Source organism: Poromitra crassiceps, assembly GCF_964638095.1.
Source record: "Poromitra crassiceps genome assembly, chromosome: 6".
Lineage (NCBI taxonomy): Eukaryota > Metazoa > Chordata > Actinopteri > Beryciformes > Melamphaidae > Poromitra > Poromitra crassiceps.
This window is the reverse complement of record NC_139627.1, coordinates 2,054,143-2,071,857: the sequence shown is the minus strand read 5'-3', so window position 1 is coordinate 2,071,857 and position 17,715 is coordinate 2,054,143. Positions and strand designations below refer to the sequence as shown.

The following is a 17,715-nucleotide window of genomic DNA, read 5'->3' as shown; positions in this document are numbered from 1 at the left end:
GAGGGGAAGGTGTCAGTGTGTTTCTTTCTTCTGTTCCTGCAGGGTGTGCTGTAGCTCCCTCAGGTTCTCTGACAGCAGCTCCACCTCGTCCAAACGGCCGTTGAGCTTGGCGTCAAAGATGTAGGCCCTAATGTTGTCAATCTGCTGCAGCAGCAGTTCCTCCTCGATCATGTCAACATCTGGCAAAGCCTCATGGTCATCTGCCCCGTCAAAGGGGTTGGTCGAGACTCCTGGGGAATTCCCAGAGGCCTCCATGAAAGGGTTGCCTGCGTCACTATCATCCTCCTCCTCAAAAGGGTTGCTAGGTATGGTCCCAGCCTGCCCTTCTTCCTCGCCATCCTCTTCCTCCTCAAATGGGTTGTATTCCTTCTTCCCATTGGCCACCTCTTTGTGCTCCTTCTGGATCTCCTCGAAGAAGGGATTGGACGGATCCTCCTCAGTGGGGGTAGTCTCCTCATCGTCAAAGGGGTTAAGGGAGGCGCTGTTCTGTCCATCACTACCAGGGGGCGTTACGTGCCCTCCTAAGCTTCTCAACCTTGGGGGCGACTCTTCCTGGCCTGTAAGAGCAGGGAAAGCCCTTAAAGATGGCGGGCTCCTCTCGGCTTTAGGGGTCAGGTCCTCTGCTGCCTCCTCTTCCGCTCCCTGAAAAGCCGCCGGCTGGCGGAAATCCAGATGGCTGTCCCAGGTGAAGGAAGGCTGGCCGGAGCCTAAAGCTGGAGCCCATTGTTCCCTCTCCTCTCTTTCCCGGGTCTCCAGGCGATGGATCTCCCCCTGCTGCAAGCTCTCCTCCTCAGCCAGCTTCTGAGAGAGAGCGATGGCCAGGCTGGTCTGCTGCTGGTCGTACTCGTCCTGTAGCTGACTCAAGTTCTCCTCCAGCATGGCCACCTCGTCGCCCCGCTGGGCTTCCCGTGCCTGACGCAGGAAGGACTGGATGTTGTTGATCTGCTGCAGCAGCGGGTCTTCCAGTTCGCTGCGTGTGTGGAGGGAGTCTGCGGAGGGCAGCCAACCAGCAGCTTTGGTCATGCGCGGCGCTCTAGGGGCCTGGGGCAGCTCTCCATTGGTACTGGTAGCTGGACGGTTCTTCTCAGACTCCTGCCTCCTCTTCAGGGCCTCCTGTGAAGCCTGTTGAGCAGCGGAGGATACAAAGTTTGACACATTTAGTACCTTGTTGGGTCAATGGACACTAAACAGAAGAGTATGTGTAGTGTACACCTTCTCACCAGTCGCTCTTGCTGCAGTCTCTTTTCTTGTTCCTCTTTCCGCTTTTCTTTCAGCGCTGCATACTTCTCCTTAGTGGGTAAAGACATCAGACCTAACAGCTTCTCCTAACAGAGGGAGGAGGACAATAAGCAGGAAGGGCTCAGAATTGAGGGAAATTATGAATGATAGACCGAGGCAATTGGAAAGATGTGTCTTTTTTGGCCTTTTCGGATATAAGACATCAGTTTTTCCAAACTCATTCAGATGCTGAGCGTTCTCTGAATCAGGTCTGAATCAGGTCTAAATCAGGTCTGAATCAGGTCTAAATCAGGTCTTACCTGGACAAACAGTGTAGCTGTGTAGCGGATCATCCTCTGTAGCTGGAGGGTCTTTGGATGCGGTGGTGGATCCTCTTTCAATCCCAGCGTTAAAATCTTCTTACTGACGAGAATAAACAGAACTCAATTGATCTCTGTAAAAACGTAATATTTGACAAATATGAGAAAAGAATGCTGTCCAAATTCAAAACTGTTGGTTACACCCGGCTTCTACCTTAGTGCATCGATTAGTTCGTAGTATTTCTGTACTTCCAATCTCAGTCCACCAGCAGTGTCGAGATTGTATGTGATTTCTCCGGCACTATGAAAGTGTAGAGCCATGACAAAAATCAATAAAACGCTCCCACATTAAAGAATATCTCTCTAATATCATTAATGCTTATTAAATTTTTGACTGCTAATTAATTGGGCTTACTTGAGAGATTCGGCCATTCGGATATACTCTGGAGCCTTCTCATCCACCTTGTCCATGCACAGCCTCAGCCTCTGACAGGAAGACAACGTATGAGCCAGTGAATGGCAGGAAACAGGAAACCGCAACAGAAAAAGATGAAATGACAGGAAGGATACAACAGTGTAAACTCCATAAGACTTGGTTTAAACAGTGTAAACTCCATAAGACTTGGTTTAAACAGTGTAAACTCCATAAGACTTGGTTTAAACAGTGTAAACTCCATAAGACTTGGTTTAAACAGTGTAAACTCCATAAGACTTGCTTTAAACAGTGTAAACTCCATAAGACTTGGTTTAAACAGTGTAAACTCCATAAGACTTGGTTTAAACAGTGTAAACTCCATAAGACTTGGTTTAAACAGTGTAAACTCCATAAGACTTGCTTTAAACAGTGTAAACTCCATAAGACTTGGTTTAAACAGTGTAAACTCCATAAGACTTGCTTTAATTGTTGGAATGAAAACACGGAGTAAGAAAGAACTGTGCCAGAAGGAGAGGTAGACAGTAAACAATGTAATGTAGGGTTGCCACTCTTTTGTAACGATACTTTTCAAGCACTTTTCAAGCAATAAAGCAGAGAGATAAAGAAAAAACAAAACAGATAGGAAGAAATTGTATCAAGTTGGCACAGCACTACTGATGATTACATATAAAAATGGTATCATAGGTGAATTATGAGATTACGGAGCGCATAAGGCTCAGAGATTCTGGTAGGCTAAATCCGAGCACCTTTAAGGACCTCTTTATAAACCAAGCACTTTTCAAGTGTATTCTTTGATTTTATATTGTACTGCACTGTATTGTATTGTATTGTATTGTATTGTATTGTAAGTCGCTTTGGACAAAAGCGTCTGCTAAATGACATAAAGTAAAGTAAAGTAAAGTCCTTGATTAACAAGCCCTTTTCAGTTCTGAACTTCTGACAGGTTGATCGTTTCAGTGACCGACCTCGTAAAGTTTGACGATGTCGGGCATCTGGTCTTTCTCCTCCAACTTCTGCTGCCTCTTCAGCAGCGTGTCCATGCAGTGGCGACAGCAGCGGATCCTGTCATCGTCCTTCTCCTCGAGCATGGAGGTGACGCTGCTCAGGCTGCTGATGCTGCCTCTCCTGGAGCCCATCCCGCCGCCGGCGGCCCCGGCCGGGGGGGACTGCGACTGCCCGGGGCTGCCGGGTGGCACGCACAGGGCCTCCCGTGTCCCAGTCGTCAGCTTATCTGGAAAACAGCCGGAGACACATTTCACATGATGTTTGGATGAATATGACAGAAAGTTGACTTGACCCTGGACCAGACTCGTGACGAGTTCCTGTATTTTTGCTGGGCTTTTGTTCATACTCACAAGCCAAAGCTTTTGTTCATACTCACAAGCCAAAGTCAACGAGACAAATTCCATGCACTTCCTGCACATGATGGATCCACAGAGACGGCAGTGGTGCCGCCTGTTCCGAATGTTGAACTTGTTCCCACAGTCGGGACAGAAGGGCACGTCGGAGTCACTCACCCACGACACCACAGATTTCTCTATGGCTAGAAAAGGGGATGAGCGCGCATTTATTTGTAATATCAAAATTCATAACATTTACCACGGATAGTAAAATAATCTCAATTTCAATTAAAACGTGGACAAACCTCTGATTTTGGCTGCATCGGAGTTGGTCCTGTCAAAAGACGTCAGCTGAAAAGATGAACAATGAACGAGTTGGCATCGTGTTAAGCTCGCCTTAAATCTCATTTCCACAGCCGTAGAAAGAAAATCATGCTTTTAATGAGTTGTGATTATCTGTTACAAAACCACACCTTTTCCAGTCTGATGAGGAGCTTGTTGACCTCAATGACATAGTGATCTATCCTGGCTGCCCGGTGTTTTTTGAAAAAGTCCAGGTGACTTCTGGTTGCTCCTACAAAGACAACGAGAAACGTCAACATCATTCGAATGCATTGGAGAGATGCACTTGGCGGCCAAATCCTCCCTCCCTACATATATTTGATATTTGAGGCTTTCCAGTCTCACCCAGCTCCTGAGGCTCCCACATATATGGGTCCACTCCGCCATAGTAGAAAGACTCATAACTGCCAGTATCTGGTCTGTCTTCTCCATCCCTCTTCAGCAGCTTGTCTTTGGCCTTCTTAGCCTTCTGAACCAAACCTGTGCACAAAGAAATTGGGAAAGAAAATGAACTCCCAGTAGGGAAAGAAGAAAGGATATGACCTACAGTATACACAGGAGCTGATGTGACTGGCCCATGGTGCCCCTGGTGCTGGTGGGCTCCTGTGGAGAAGATTGGTTTCAGTGTTAGGAGTGGATATGCCAAGTGACAGATGTTTCACTGAATTAGGCCCAGAACACGTCCGGATTCTGGAAGGCTAAAAAATAAGTTCTGGTAATTACCTCTGCCGGTGAAACTTCTTGGATTTAATTTACTCTCTCATTCTGTCTGTGGGAAAGAATGTTTGGTTTCTTGCTGGGAAAAGACTTTTAGTCTTCCCAGAGAGAACGTTCTGGATGTTCCCCATGTATCAATAAATGTATCGCTCACATATCGCTGCTGTAATATGTTTCAATAAGATATCAGTACAAAGACATGAGAGCATGATGCTGTTGCTCTCTTCTGCTCCTATCATTTTGATGAAGTGATGTGTGCCATTGTTTGAACAATTAAGACCGCTCTTTTCTTCAGTTTGTTTTATTAAAGACAATCTGCCATGACAGTTGACCTCTCCAAGATCATATATAAGGTGATGTTGAAATGGCAGTAAAACATGGTCAGGGACGTTCATTTACGCACAAAATCAATCTTCTCACTATTTATATACATGTAAGGCCTATTGTGAATTGGGTCATGGTGGGTTGGCTTCTTTTTTTAAGTGGGTCCCCACAACACAGTTTGGGAAACACTGCTCAAAGTCATGCCTATATACTGTAAATAGCACATGAATAATATAAATAAATATATATAAATAGCACATGCAGACACGATATTATTAATTTCCTGACTTGTTCACCTTCACAAACAAAGCCAATGTGATGCATATGGCTCGCTCTCTTTCGATCTTTTCTTGCTCTTTTGCCTCTGACAAGGAGCTCAAAACTTTACTATGCCACCTGGACAGTGTTTCCCCTACTGTACCATTCTACCATTCTACAGGCCTGGACAGTGTTTCCCCTACCATTCTACAGGCCTGGACAGTGTTTCCCCTACCATTCTACCATTCTACAGGCCTGGACAGTGTTTCCCCTACCATTCTACCATTCTACAGGCCTGGCGGCCCGCCAGGCCAAAAATCTGCTTCCCTGTTGTTGAGAGTGTTGACAGTAATAGAATATGCCAAATCATTCAAAACAATAATCATTTTGCTTTTCGGAGCATTGTGCCAGCGTGCAGCGCTGTTCCAAAACGTGTCAACGTGTGTCGTTGCCTGGGAAACGCACATCCCATAATACAACTGTTCGCATCGCATCCCATAATAGTATGATGATACCATTGCGAACATAGATGCGAACAGGTTAGCTAAAAGTTTAGCATCGCCAGTGAGGGCCCCCACCGTTGCGGTCGGGTTACATTTCGAAAACTCCCTCCAGGCCTGAAAAAAATTCTAGGGGAAACACTGCACCAAGTGCATTGACTTTGCATCCTGACAGCAATCGGGATATGTCTAATCAATGCTGTTTGTTTCACACAAAAATGTGAGGTCCTTACCTCAATGTGAGGTCCTTACCTCAATGTGAGGTCCTTACCTCACCACTGGTGGGGGTTTCGGGGGGATGACATGACAGCGCATCATATGTAGCTCCAGCAATAAATATTCCACCACATTTCAAAGCTCTGTCCAGCTAAGCGTGGCTCTCTCCACATTTCTGCTTGGCTTAACATATTGACTCCTTCACCATCCTCTTTTCTAAGGTTGTTGCTTTGTTCCAAAGCACGATTTTCTGTGCTAAGATCAATGCATCCAAGACTTTCCCATAGTGGCTCCAAGACTTGTTGCACTACAATGTCACTATGTTTAAAAGTACATAAATGGCGATTGTGCTCACTGCTCATGGAGCTTACTATAGTTTTTAGAAATGAGGTCTGTACTCACAAAGATGCTCAGGGCTCAAAACATGCATTAATAAAAGTGCCATAGGGACTCAGTTCTAATACAGTGTGAAGACAATGTGGGACTCATTTCCTAACTGAAGTGAATCATTCTCTCAAACTTACCCACTTTCATGATGGGTATCATATACATGTACACTGTCAAAGGCCATGTCAGCAAAGTTAGGAACCCAAACTGGAGACAACATGTAAGGGATAATCAACGACTAGGTGTGTGTTCTACGATTTTAAAGGCACGACGTGGAGGCAAAGAACCACTCCGCGCCGCAGGCGGAGGATGGTTGCCTCCGCGAAGTACATTCAAATCGTATAACGCACACCTAGGAGTTGATTATCCCGCTTATACCTTGGTCATTTGCCAACGATATAAAATAAAACCATTTGTGAATTGTTGGTGCAAGTTTAGTAATCAAAATCTTAAGTTTTTCCACAAGCCATAACTCTGTTTACCTAGCAACCCTTGGGAAAACTACTAATACCTGGAACAAGCGTTACCATCCCGTCAGCTTCGCATGCAATGGAAATGGAAACGTTGTTTGTTGTTCCAGTAAATAGGACGGACCTTGGATACGAGCCGGTATGGTGCAGGGAAGTTAGTCCGCTCAGCTCAGAGAAGCTGAGGTACCGAGTTGAGTAACGCTAGCTGTGCTGTTTGATTAAACAGCTGCGCAGGTTGGGGAGCAGATGAATTTACAACATGTGATTAGACTTGAGCCAGACTACGTGTGCATTATATGGTTTTAATGCACACCTGCCGGCCAATCAGAAACAAGTATTCACCCAGACCATGGTATGAACGGTAATATTGAGCCCACACTCCAGGCATTCTAAATCTCTTGTTACATTCCAGTCTTCACCTGAATCTGTTGTTCATCACCATTCTGTTAATCCCACTTGCTATGAGAACGCAAATATATTAAACAATACCGCACTGATTGGAGCTATAAAAATGTCTGTGTGGCAACCAGTGAACACAAGTTGTGGTTGTAGAGAACAGAGTCTATCTATGCGTGGGCGAGACTCACTTTTGAGCTGTCCTCTAACATGGCGGTCATCGCCAGAGTGCTCCTCTTCATAGTGGTCTTGGAGTTGATAGAAGGACTGCAGGTCCTTCAGGCACAGAGGGCAGAGGAAGCCCTCCTTCACGTCCCCTGTGCCCTCAAAGGGGGGTGGGTAGCTAGAGGCCATGACAGGTGAGGCTGTGGAGCAGGACCGGAGAGAAGAGAAGCAAGGCGGCAGAAACCTGCTTCATTCCACATGATGCCACTGGGTGTGACTGTGCAGACCAAGCCATGTCCACTCCATCGCTCCTGACAAAAGCCTGAGGATTGTTACCACACACAAAAACAAAGCAGAAGTGAAGATTTAGAGACTATTCAACACTAGGGGTGTCACGATACACTCAGTTCACGATACGATACACGATATTGGGTTCACGATAACGATACGATATTTTAACAATATTTTTTGGCGATCGATTTGTAAGTTGAGGGGGCATTATCCTCCACGCTAATTTGAGCAATTTCACCGTTTTCATCCTCCGTGTCTGTAACGTCCCTCGTCTGTTCAAACAAAGCAATGAAAAGGAGAGCGAGCATGCAATCAGATGCAGATCAGTGCCACCATGTTCAGCTTCTTCTTCTCGCGATATGAGATTTCATCTCAACGATACATATTGTCACGTTTTGATATCGCGATATATCGTGGGACGATATATTGTGACATCCCCTATTAAACACACTCCGAACCAATCCAGAATGAGGGAAGACTTTTCTTACAGGGTCGCCCCACTTTCCAACCCATGTTGGAACATGTACTCCATTCTGAATCCCCAGGCATTGAATGTAAGTAAATGTAAAATAGGTTTGGTTTATTACACCATTATAGTGTCACCTATTACACACACACACACACACACACACACACATCCCTCTGATCAGTTTCTAGACAGTTGCATGCTAGAAACTGAGCTAAGCGTTATTGGAGTTGCAGCATAAACCATGCAAATTCAACATTTCACCCTAACTGCAGCCGTCAGCACATCCTGGCATCACTGACTCATACACGTTTTCTGGAATCACATGAACATTAAACCAGACTTTACATTACAAAGCATGTCAAAGCGAGCTCTGTAAAAGTTCAGTTGAACATAAGCACAACATAAGCAGCACTGGGGCAGCTGTCCCCATCACGGGAGGAATAAACTAGATAACGTTTAGCTAACATTAGATGATTATTGTACAAGTATTTACTAATAGCTACAGTCGCTTGTAGCTATAGACTGATGTAGTAACCATACAACTAATACTCTTTGGCAAAGAGTATTACATGGTTACATCAAACGTATTAATTTGCTATCCAATTACGTTGCTAACTAACTACCGTTAACTACCGTTGACACTGAACAGATCATGTAGCCAGAATGCTAGCTGCGAGGCTTGCTAGCTTTGGCTAGTTATCGTTTCTCCAATCTTGTAGCTTAAAATCACGGAGATAAATAACTTAGCAGACTAAAACAAATACTGTATCTGAGAACCGATCAACGCGAGGGATTATCTATACTTACAAATGTAGTCAACGATAATAATAACGGTGTTGACAGTTTGCTTCTCTTGACAGGTCGGAAAAGCAGCTGCAGCACAGCAGCCCTGCCTAGTCAGGTGACTAGCAGACAGTCGGTACGGCACGGGAGAAGGGACAAATGGCACGAAACAACTGACACGAGAGTGGTATGTAGCCCCCAGCACATCAACAGTTTAGCATCTTCAGAAACGTTTCTAGGTTCTAATGTTTGTTGTTGTTGTGTAGCGTTAGTAGTAGCTAAGTTTCTGTAGGTTATCTGCTTGAAATAATGGGGAAAGGCATACACTGGCATGGTGGCTCAAACCCCAGTCTGTCCCAGGGCCCAGTTGCACAAAGCACCTTAGGTTAAGATTTCCCTTAGAGTCAGAGTTAAGGTGTCCATAAAATAGAATCGGCTGCACAAAACACCCTTAAATCTTGTGCTTATGTTTTCCTTAAAATATTTAACATTATGGAGAACATCTAAGGGTGTTTTGTGCAGCCAATTCTATTTTATGGACACCTTAACTCTGACTCTAAGAGTAACCTAAGGTGCTTTGTGCAACTCCTTTCTGTGTCGAGTTTGCATGTTCTCCCTGTGTTCGTGGGTTTCCTGTGGGTGCTCCGGTTTCCTCACACCATCAAAGACATGTATTGTCTTGTTGTTGCGGTCCCTAGACGTGGTAAAGACATTTACCACCCCAGTATAAAAGAGCAGTTCTGCTCACAAATCGTTATAAATATTATAGTTTCCCCCGGGCCCTTTCGTTTGCTTGTAGTGTCATTATATGAACACCTGGAGAAGTTTGGTAGCCTATAATGCAAGGTCAAGGAAAGTTAAAAGATCTAATACTTTTTCTATCCACACAAAAGATTTTTGTTCACAAAAATCTATGTTAGTGAGCGCACTTCTCCTTTGCCAAGATACTCCATCCACCTGACAGGTGTGGCAGATAATCCCTCCACCTGACAGGTGTGGCACATCAAGATGCTGATTAGGCCTTGGCCTGGTCACAATAAAAGGCCACTCTCAAATTATAGTAGTTCAGTGCCCAATAACTGTCTTTTTTCCAGATGAAAGTGCTCATTTTAGAGTGCAGGCCTTTTCTTCTTGAGACCAGCCCAAGGCACACCTGTGCAATAATCATGCTGCTTAATCAGCATCTTGATAATGCTGCCACACCTGTCAGGTGGAGGGATTATCTGCCACACCTGTCAGGTGGAGGGATTATCAGCATCTTGATATGCTGCCACACCTGTCAGGTGGAGGGATTATCAGCATATTGATAGGCTGCCACACCTGTCAGGTGGCGGGATTATCTGCCACACCTGTCAGGTGGAGGGATTATCTGCCACACCTGTCAGGTGGAGGGATTATCTGCCACACCTGTCAGGTGGAGGGATTATCAGCATCTTGATATGCTGCCACACCTGTCAGGTGGAGGGATTATCAGCATCTTGATAGGCTGCCACACCTGTCAGGTGGAGGGATTATCAGCATCTTGATATGCTGCCACACCTGTCAGGTGGAGGGATTATCTGCATCTTGATAGGCTGCCACACCTGTCAGGTGGAGGGATTATCTGCATCTTGATATGCTGCCACACCTGTCAGGTGGAGGGATTATCTGCCACACCTGTCAGGTGGAGGGATTATCTGCCACACCTGTCAGGTGAAGGGATTATCTGCCACACCTGTCAGGTGGAGGGATTATCTGCATCTTGATAGGCTGCCACACCTGTCAGGTGGAGGGATTATCTGCATCTTGATATGCTGCCACACCTGTCAGGTGGAGGGATTATCTGCCACACCTGTCAGGTGGAGGGATTATCTGGCACACCTGTCAGGTGGAGGGATTATCTGGGCAAAGGAGAGGTGCTCACTAACACAGCTTTGTGAGCAACATTGGGGAGAAATAAGCCTTTTGTGTGCATAGGGGAAAGTATTAGTTCTTTCTTTCTTTCTTTCTTTCAACTAATGAAAAATGGGATAAAAAACCAAAGTGTTGCATTTATATGCTTATGGTTGTCGGAAGGTCATATGTTGAGTTGGCTTTTTGATAAGGACATTTTTGTTTTAGCCAGATTTATAGAAAATGCCTGGCAACTAAGACTAGGGAATATTGTACCCAGTATGACTGTATCTCTTGGAAAGTGATTGTTTAATTGAAATGCCTTTTCTTTTCTTGACTCTGTACAAAGGTATTATGATTTGTTGTGTGGCCATCATTGTGTGTGTGTGTGTGTGTGTGTGTGTGTGTGTGTGTGTGTGTGTGTGTGTGTGTGTGTGTGTGTGTGTGTGTGTGTGTGTGTGCGCGTGTGTGCGCCAGCTGCCATATAGCCTATGGCAGAGACGCTGCTACTTATACCCCTGAGAACTTATGCTGTAGCCTGTTTTGTATTGTGAATAAGTCCATGGTTTTGTGAATGTAGTCCACTGCACCTGCAGTATTTGTGTCCTTGTACCATTCAATCCCTATGTGGACATAAATCGTTAAAATGTGTCTGGTGACGGAGTGATGAAAAGAGACGGTTTTAATAATTCCACATACTTACTTTTTTTGACATTTTTGAGAGATTTTCTTTTCTTTTGTAGGCCTTTGAGAAATGTCAAAACAGCATGAAAGCCTTAAACAAGTGATGTCTCTTGTGTATGAGATTGCCTTTAGACAACCCTATGCCCACACAGCATACGGCCTATTTCCATTGATGGAAAAAGAAAGAAAAGGGTTCCAAGTGGATTCCTTTCAAGTTTATTGCATCAACTTGGAGCCTTGCAATGTGTGTGTGTGTGCTTTTCTTTCTTTTTCCACTTTAGTTTACCTTTAGCTTTGCACCTGCCCTATATTCAGGTTAGGAGGTGTGTGTTTTTACCTCTTTTCATCTGTTTCCATTGATCCCTCGGGCATTTCAGATCAAATACCACAGTGGCAGGCAGCCATCTTCAGTTGGTGCTCCCAGCCGAAGCAGGCAGCCATCTTCAGTTGGTGCTCCCAGCCGAAGGCCTTTCAGCTGCTGGCTGAACTGAACTTTGTTACCCCATAAGGGACATTGCTTTAGAAAAACTATACTGTTTATCAAGAGATTTGAAATGGTGTTTTGCCTTTAATGGATAGGACAGTGAATATACAGGAAAGGTGGGGAGAGAGGGGATGATGTGGACATTTGTGGTGCGCGTTCCCATGCAGGTGAGCCACTGGGACACCGGACGCCTGTGAGTGAAAATTATTGATTGATTGATCGATTGATTGATTGATTGTTGATCATTATTGTCTGTGTTCAGTGTTGGTGAGCGGCCTTCCCCATCTGAGAGATGCTGTAGTTCCAAAACATAATTAAAAAACATCATTAAGATGAATCATCTCTGCTTGCTGAGCTTCAAAGGCCTTCAGGCATGTGAGGGAGAGAACATCCAGGTCTGCTTGACCGGAGTGAGAGTTGAATCCTCCCTGATGAGGTGATGGAACTTTACAGCAGACTCTGGAGGGTGGGGGGCCAGCCACTGCTCGTTAGAAGATATAGATATGACTCTCTGTATACAGACAGTGTGACTCTCTGTATACACACAGTGTGACTCTCTGTATACACACAGTGTGACTCTCTGTATACACACAGTGTGACTCTCTGTATACAGACAGTGTGACTCTCTGTATACAGACAGTGTGACTCTCTGTATACACACAGTGTGACTCTCTGTATACACACAGTGTGACTCTCTGTATACACACAGTGCGACTCTCTGTATACAGACAGTGTGACTCTCTGTATACAGACAGTGTGACTCTCTGTATACAGACAGTGTGACTCTCTGTATACAGACAGACCATTACTTGGAAATAAATCCTCCTTGGTTCATTTCAACGAGCGACTGATTAATTGTTTCAAACAACAAGCATTTTTGTTTGACATACAAGTCAAGTCAGTTTTTAATCGCAAAAATTGCGGATGTGAGCCGATATTGCTCTTTTCAGAGCGTGAAGATACTGAAACTAGAAGACCTAAGCCATCCATTTGATACCAATCATGTCATGCTATGCTCAGGGATGTATTACCGAATGGGCCTACTGGGCCCAGGCCCAGGGGCCCAAGAGCTCAGGGGGCCCAAAACCCAGAGCATATTCACAGGGCCACCGCGTCTCTTGTCCAGGCCTGGGACGAACTGATCCCTTACACCAGTGGTTCTCAGATTTGTTCACATGAAGGACCACTAAACTGACAAAAATTAGACCACGGACCCCCATTTGATAGGATTTTGTCCCACGGACCCCCATATGATAATAAGATTGATGCTTTTAGATGTTTTATTACAGAAAGTGTATAAAACCCATGACCGAAATAGTCATTGTGTTACTTATGAATGGAATTATAGTGAAAATAAATGATCCCCCTTTTGGCTGGGGGCCCCCTGGAACCCCCTCAAGGACCCCTGGGGGTCCCCGGACCCCCATTTGAGAACCACTGCCTTACACCACTGATATGGTATTCATAATAGTTGTCCAAGTCTAGATGAGGATAAAAAGCGACCTACGGTATCTTGCCTCCATACTTTGTATCTCTCTTCCACTCTTTTCCTCATTATCTCTCTCATGAGAGATAACATCCCCCCCCCCCCCCACACTTCTCAAACCAAAGTTGTACCTGTGTCAAAATGGACCGACAAGCACGCACTGGGCCATATTATGGGCTGGGGTTTAAAGTTGTGTGGGTTCTAAGATGTCACTGTCTGCTGGTGTGTGTGTGTGTGTGTGTGCGTTTGCGTGCGTGCGCAGCGCGTGTGCGTGTCAATAGTGTCTACAGGTGAGGATTGGACCAAGTCCCTATCTTAACTCGTGTGCTTGAAGGACAATTTGCATATTGATCAATGTGGGCAACAGACAGTGATGGAATGAGCCTATTAAGCTGAAGAGAGAGTAGCCTACCTGACACACGCTGCCTGTTATTGACTGGCATTCATTACTGGAGATGGGGCTATATGCCAGCTACTGCTTCGTTGGAATGGACACTTAGTTGGGTGTGTTCACTGAAACAACAGGCTTTTATGAAAGCTCTGTGTCTTGTCATTCACTCTGCAACAGTGTTAAATCTGAACCAATATGCATTTTATTGTACAACAAAATTATTTGTGATAGGTTTAAGGCAAAGGTAACAGAATTTACAACAGTGTAGGTTAAATAATCTTAGAATCCATGCAATAATATTTGTGTCGAAAAATAATCAATGGCACACTTTATTTGCTGCTATTTTTTACACAAGTGTAGAAAATAAAAATGAAACAAACAAATCCAAATGAATTTCGTATCTAGACTATGAACACTTAAGGGTGTGAATGTAATGTGAATGTATCTTTCCAGTTTGGGCATACTGGCTGCAGCCTCACAGAGGCTCCACCTGCCAAAGTCAATATGGCAAATGTTTTCATCCTTGGTCTTGGATGACACAGCCTGGGTCACTAAATAACAACGCAATAATAATGATATAGATTCGACACAGACACTCTGTTATGAGTACGTTATTTCTAATTACTTTAAACCAAATAGCCGCCTCTGCTTTCAAGTTTAGTGCCCAATTACGCACCAGCTCAGCTCTCGCTCTCCAAAGAAACTGACAATGTTTTGTGAGGCGATCGAAAATGACTGTCAAAGAATATGCCTACTGTGCACAAAAGGGGTAATAATGTAAACGTATTAACTTTTTTAAATAATTAATCGTACTAATTAGTTTAAATTTTTATTTGTTTATAGTACAACAGTAGACGCACAGCACCAGACATTTGAATTGCCCTACTCTTCTTGCATCAAATCCTCCTCGGGTGCCGACCTTTTACCCGGGTGTTGCCTCTTCTCCTCAGCGTGACTTTTGATGTTGTCTAAAAAGTCGAGCAACAGGCTGGTGTTGCTGCAGCTCATAGGGTCCAATACATCACATGGACTATTTGTGCCTAAATCCGGACTCGAGTTATCCCAAAAGCGTTTCCCGGGGTGTTGACGCTTTTCCAACTCTTGCAGGTCTCCATCCCCATCCGCATCCCCGTTCTCATCCTCTGACTCAGGGTAGCGCTCTGGCTGGCGTTTGCTGTGCAGCACCAGGTAGCGCTTGCCTGGGTGCTGTCGTTTGGAAAGTTCACCTAGGATGATGATGGGGTTTTCAGAAATCGCTCCCACCATCGAGCGCTTTCCCGGGTGCTGCCTTTTCTGGAGCTCCATGAGCGAGTCCATTCCATCTTGGCGTTTGCCCGGGTGCTGTCTCTTTTCAACGTCCATGTAGTCTTCATCCTGGTCCTCTTCTCTCCGCCCCGGATGCTGCCGCTTCTCCAAGTCCTCGCTGTATCTCTTACCGGGATGCTGTCGTTTCGTTACCCACTCGTGCTGAGAGGAGAATCCCTCTGGGGAATGGAACGAGGTACTTAGATTTGCAACTAATACATGTCAAATAAAAACAAATATCGCCACATGTTTCAGTGGCTATTCCGTGCGTAAATTACGCACAGCCTAGAGTTGAGAGTAAATGCCAAAAAAGCATTGCAAGAAGTCTTTGCTATTTTTGTGTTATTTAAACATAACTTCATTTGTAGTTATCTATCTGGGAAATATCTAAAGATAGACGTGAAGCGCAGGATGGGATTATTTTCAATTTCCGTGTGCTGTCACAGCAGTTAAATACTTTTTCATGCTAAAACATTCACAAGTCATCAGATTATAGGAAATATAATTTTAAAGGACAATAAGTCCATAATCATATATTAAATACGCAGTTGGTCATGCATTGAATGTCACAATGTTGCGCATGCATCTTGTAGTCTATAGTTTGGAAAGAGTGCCACGTAATCTTTGCGCTGAAGTTTGCCTGAAAAAATGACCCAAACCATATTTTTACGCACCGTTTTTGCCATCTCCATCCTTGATCTTTTTGAGAATGGACCGTAGCAGGAGACTTTCTGCTCTCTGTAGTATGATGTCGTCTATGGTCTCATCCTGTCCTCCAGACACCGCTAAGTTGCAGACCGTGAAAGAAGCCAAGATGACCAGACAAGTCGACTTCATGGTAATTTTGTTGGTCCTGTGTTGAGGGAATAAAGCATGCCATGGTCGATAGGAAACATGACAAGATTAAGTTAAATTGATAGGCAAAGGCACTGCAAAAATATCCATCTTAAGTAATTCTACATAATATTGAGACTTTGTCATCTTAAAGTGAAACAAAATCTGTAGGCACCCTAAGAAATGTCTTGACTGTTATCCAATTATTATCTAATTTCTGAAACAACTGAAATGGTCTCACCCGGCAGAATCTTTCACTCGTAGAAAATGTTTTGAATGCGAGATTCAATTTAGCATGGGATGGACCTATTTGGAAAATAAATGCTGTCTAAAATCCCTCATGAATGAATTTGTCTCAATCTATCACAATGCAGCAGTAAATCTGCAGCATAGGATACAATAAACACTGTACAGTAGGCTATAAAGCATTAAAAGTGAGCCATACTTGCTTTGGAATTCTCCTGTTTCGCAGTTTCTGTTGAGCGCACCAGCGGCAGTGATGATAGTTGTTCTGCTTCTCTCAGCTGCTGGTGACCCGTAAAGGCCAATAGATATGAGCTAACTATGCGTCTCAGCATTTATACTCACCGGTCACTGGCGTCACACCACGCTGTAGTTTTGCGGGATCCCTCGTCTCCATTGATGTCACCAAGTCGTGCGTAACTGGACGGTGCTGGATGATTGATGGCACGCGTCATTTGAAATACAAACAAATCCAATGAGTCAGAGACAGGGGACAGATATTCATTCATAAATAGACTATGGGGAACATTTAGACTGCCTTATTTGTTTTCCAACTGTTTTTTATTCTTGTTATTCTTGTTTTTGTTTTTTTATCTTCATGTTCGAAATCAAATCAAATTAGGCTCAATAATTTGACTTTTTGATGCAGTTTTACGCGTTTTCAGAATTTGTCAACATTTTGAAACAAAATATGCACCAAATGAGTTACTCATTAATTTGGCTGAAATGGGCTCTAATTACACATGGATTAGACTGCTTTGCAAGCATTCAAATTGAGACTGATGTGGTTTCAGTATGAAAGATGTCTTAAACTTAAGTGTGTCGAGGTGAATGACTCATTCATCCTATAATAAGAATGTGAATATGCATTGTCATATCATAATTGAAAGTCACATTAGGTTCTACTAGGCTATGTGAGATCAGATCCCGGTCAGCTTGACACAGACAAATATCCTGCTGACTGAAATCTGCGTCAATCCAAAGCCACCATCCACTGTGAATGAAAAATAAATAAGTCACTTCAGAGGATTGGAGTAATCCTTCCCTTTCAGGAAGCCTAATAATTGCCATTGAATTTCTAGACAAGCAGCATTTGAATCAATGCACAAAACAAGAAAAATATGTAGTGATTTTATTTGTTGTATTCTTTTCTATTCAGTTTTTGTGTGTGCTGCTGTTTATCTTATTTAACTGAATTTTGAATTCAGTCAGAAATGTTTGTTGCACACACTGTTGACCAAAGGGACATCTTTTCATTTTCCTCATGACCTACGACATACTGTGTACCATATGTGAGCAATGAATCACTTTTCAAAGCATGTAAATCAAGGCGACCATTCCAAAGATCATAATGGAAACCAACATAAAGTAGACTTGCAATGAAGAAAATATGCCCAAATATAAAAACTCAACAAGTCTTGCAGCAAACATGCGCCCAGCCTCCTTTTAGTTAACCGGGTGCACATGTGCACTGAGACATGTGTTTTTCCCCTTTGAGTATATTTCCTCACCACAAGCAGCCTTGACTGCCCGTCAGCCTACTGAAGCAGTGAGGATCACTGCGCTGTAATGAAGCCTGGGGAGTTCGTTAAGCACAAGGTTACCTCGTATCAAAACGTTTCTTTCTCTCTCCTGAGCTGCACTGAAGTGTTGCAACGCCTGAACCATGCAGCAGCTCAGCGTTAAGCTTGACAGACAACAGGATCATCTGTGCTGTGCTAACCGGCACAGGTGCTGTTAGCCATGCAACAATGTTATCCTTCTTTGCAAACAACACTGTTGAA

At 44.1% G+C, this 17,715-nt stretch overlaps 2 protein-coding genes across 2 annotated transcripts; both read right to left on the bottom strand.

The window, feature by feature from the left end:
- Positions 1 to 12: 12 nt before the first annotated feature.
- rbsn (rabenosyn, RAB effector) lies at positions 13 to 8,735 on the bottom strand (the record flags this gene model as incomplete). Its single annotated transcript, XM_083638398.1, has 12 exons — positions 8,657 to 8,735; positions 7,116 to 7,411; positions 4,002 to 4,136; positions 3,788 to 3,888; positions 3,620 to 3,665; positions 3,356 to 3,517; positions 2,940 to 3,205; positions 1,954 to 2,024; positions 1,753 to 1,839; positions 1,539 to 1,641; positions 1,221 to 1,325; positions 13 to 1,122 (listed from the first exon to the last, which is right to left on the bottom strand). Exons 2-12 carry the CDS (start codon positions 7,276 to 7,278, stop codon positions 13 to 15), a joined length of 2,349 nt encoding a protein of 782 aa, XP_083494524.1. The 5' UTR covers positions 7,279 to 7,411; positions 8,657 to 8,735.
- A 5,696-nt stretch (positions 8,736 to 14,431) lies between these two features.
- Positions 14,432 to 15,691, bottom strand: trh (thyrotropin-releasing hormone; the record flags this gene model as incomplete). The annotated part of the gene is made up of 2 exons (XM_083638408.1): positions 14,432 to 15,033; positions 15,529 to 15,691. The coding sequence occupies 2 exons, from the start codon at positions 15,689 to 15,691 to the stop codon at positions 14,432 to 14,434; spliced, it is 765 nt and encodes a 254-aa protein (XP_083494534.1).
- Positions 15,692 to 17,715: the final 2,024 nt, after the last annotated feature.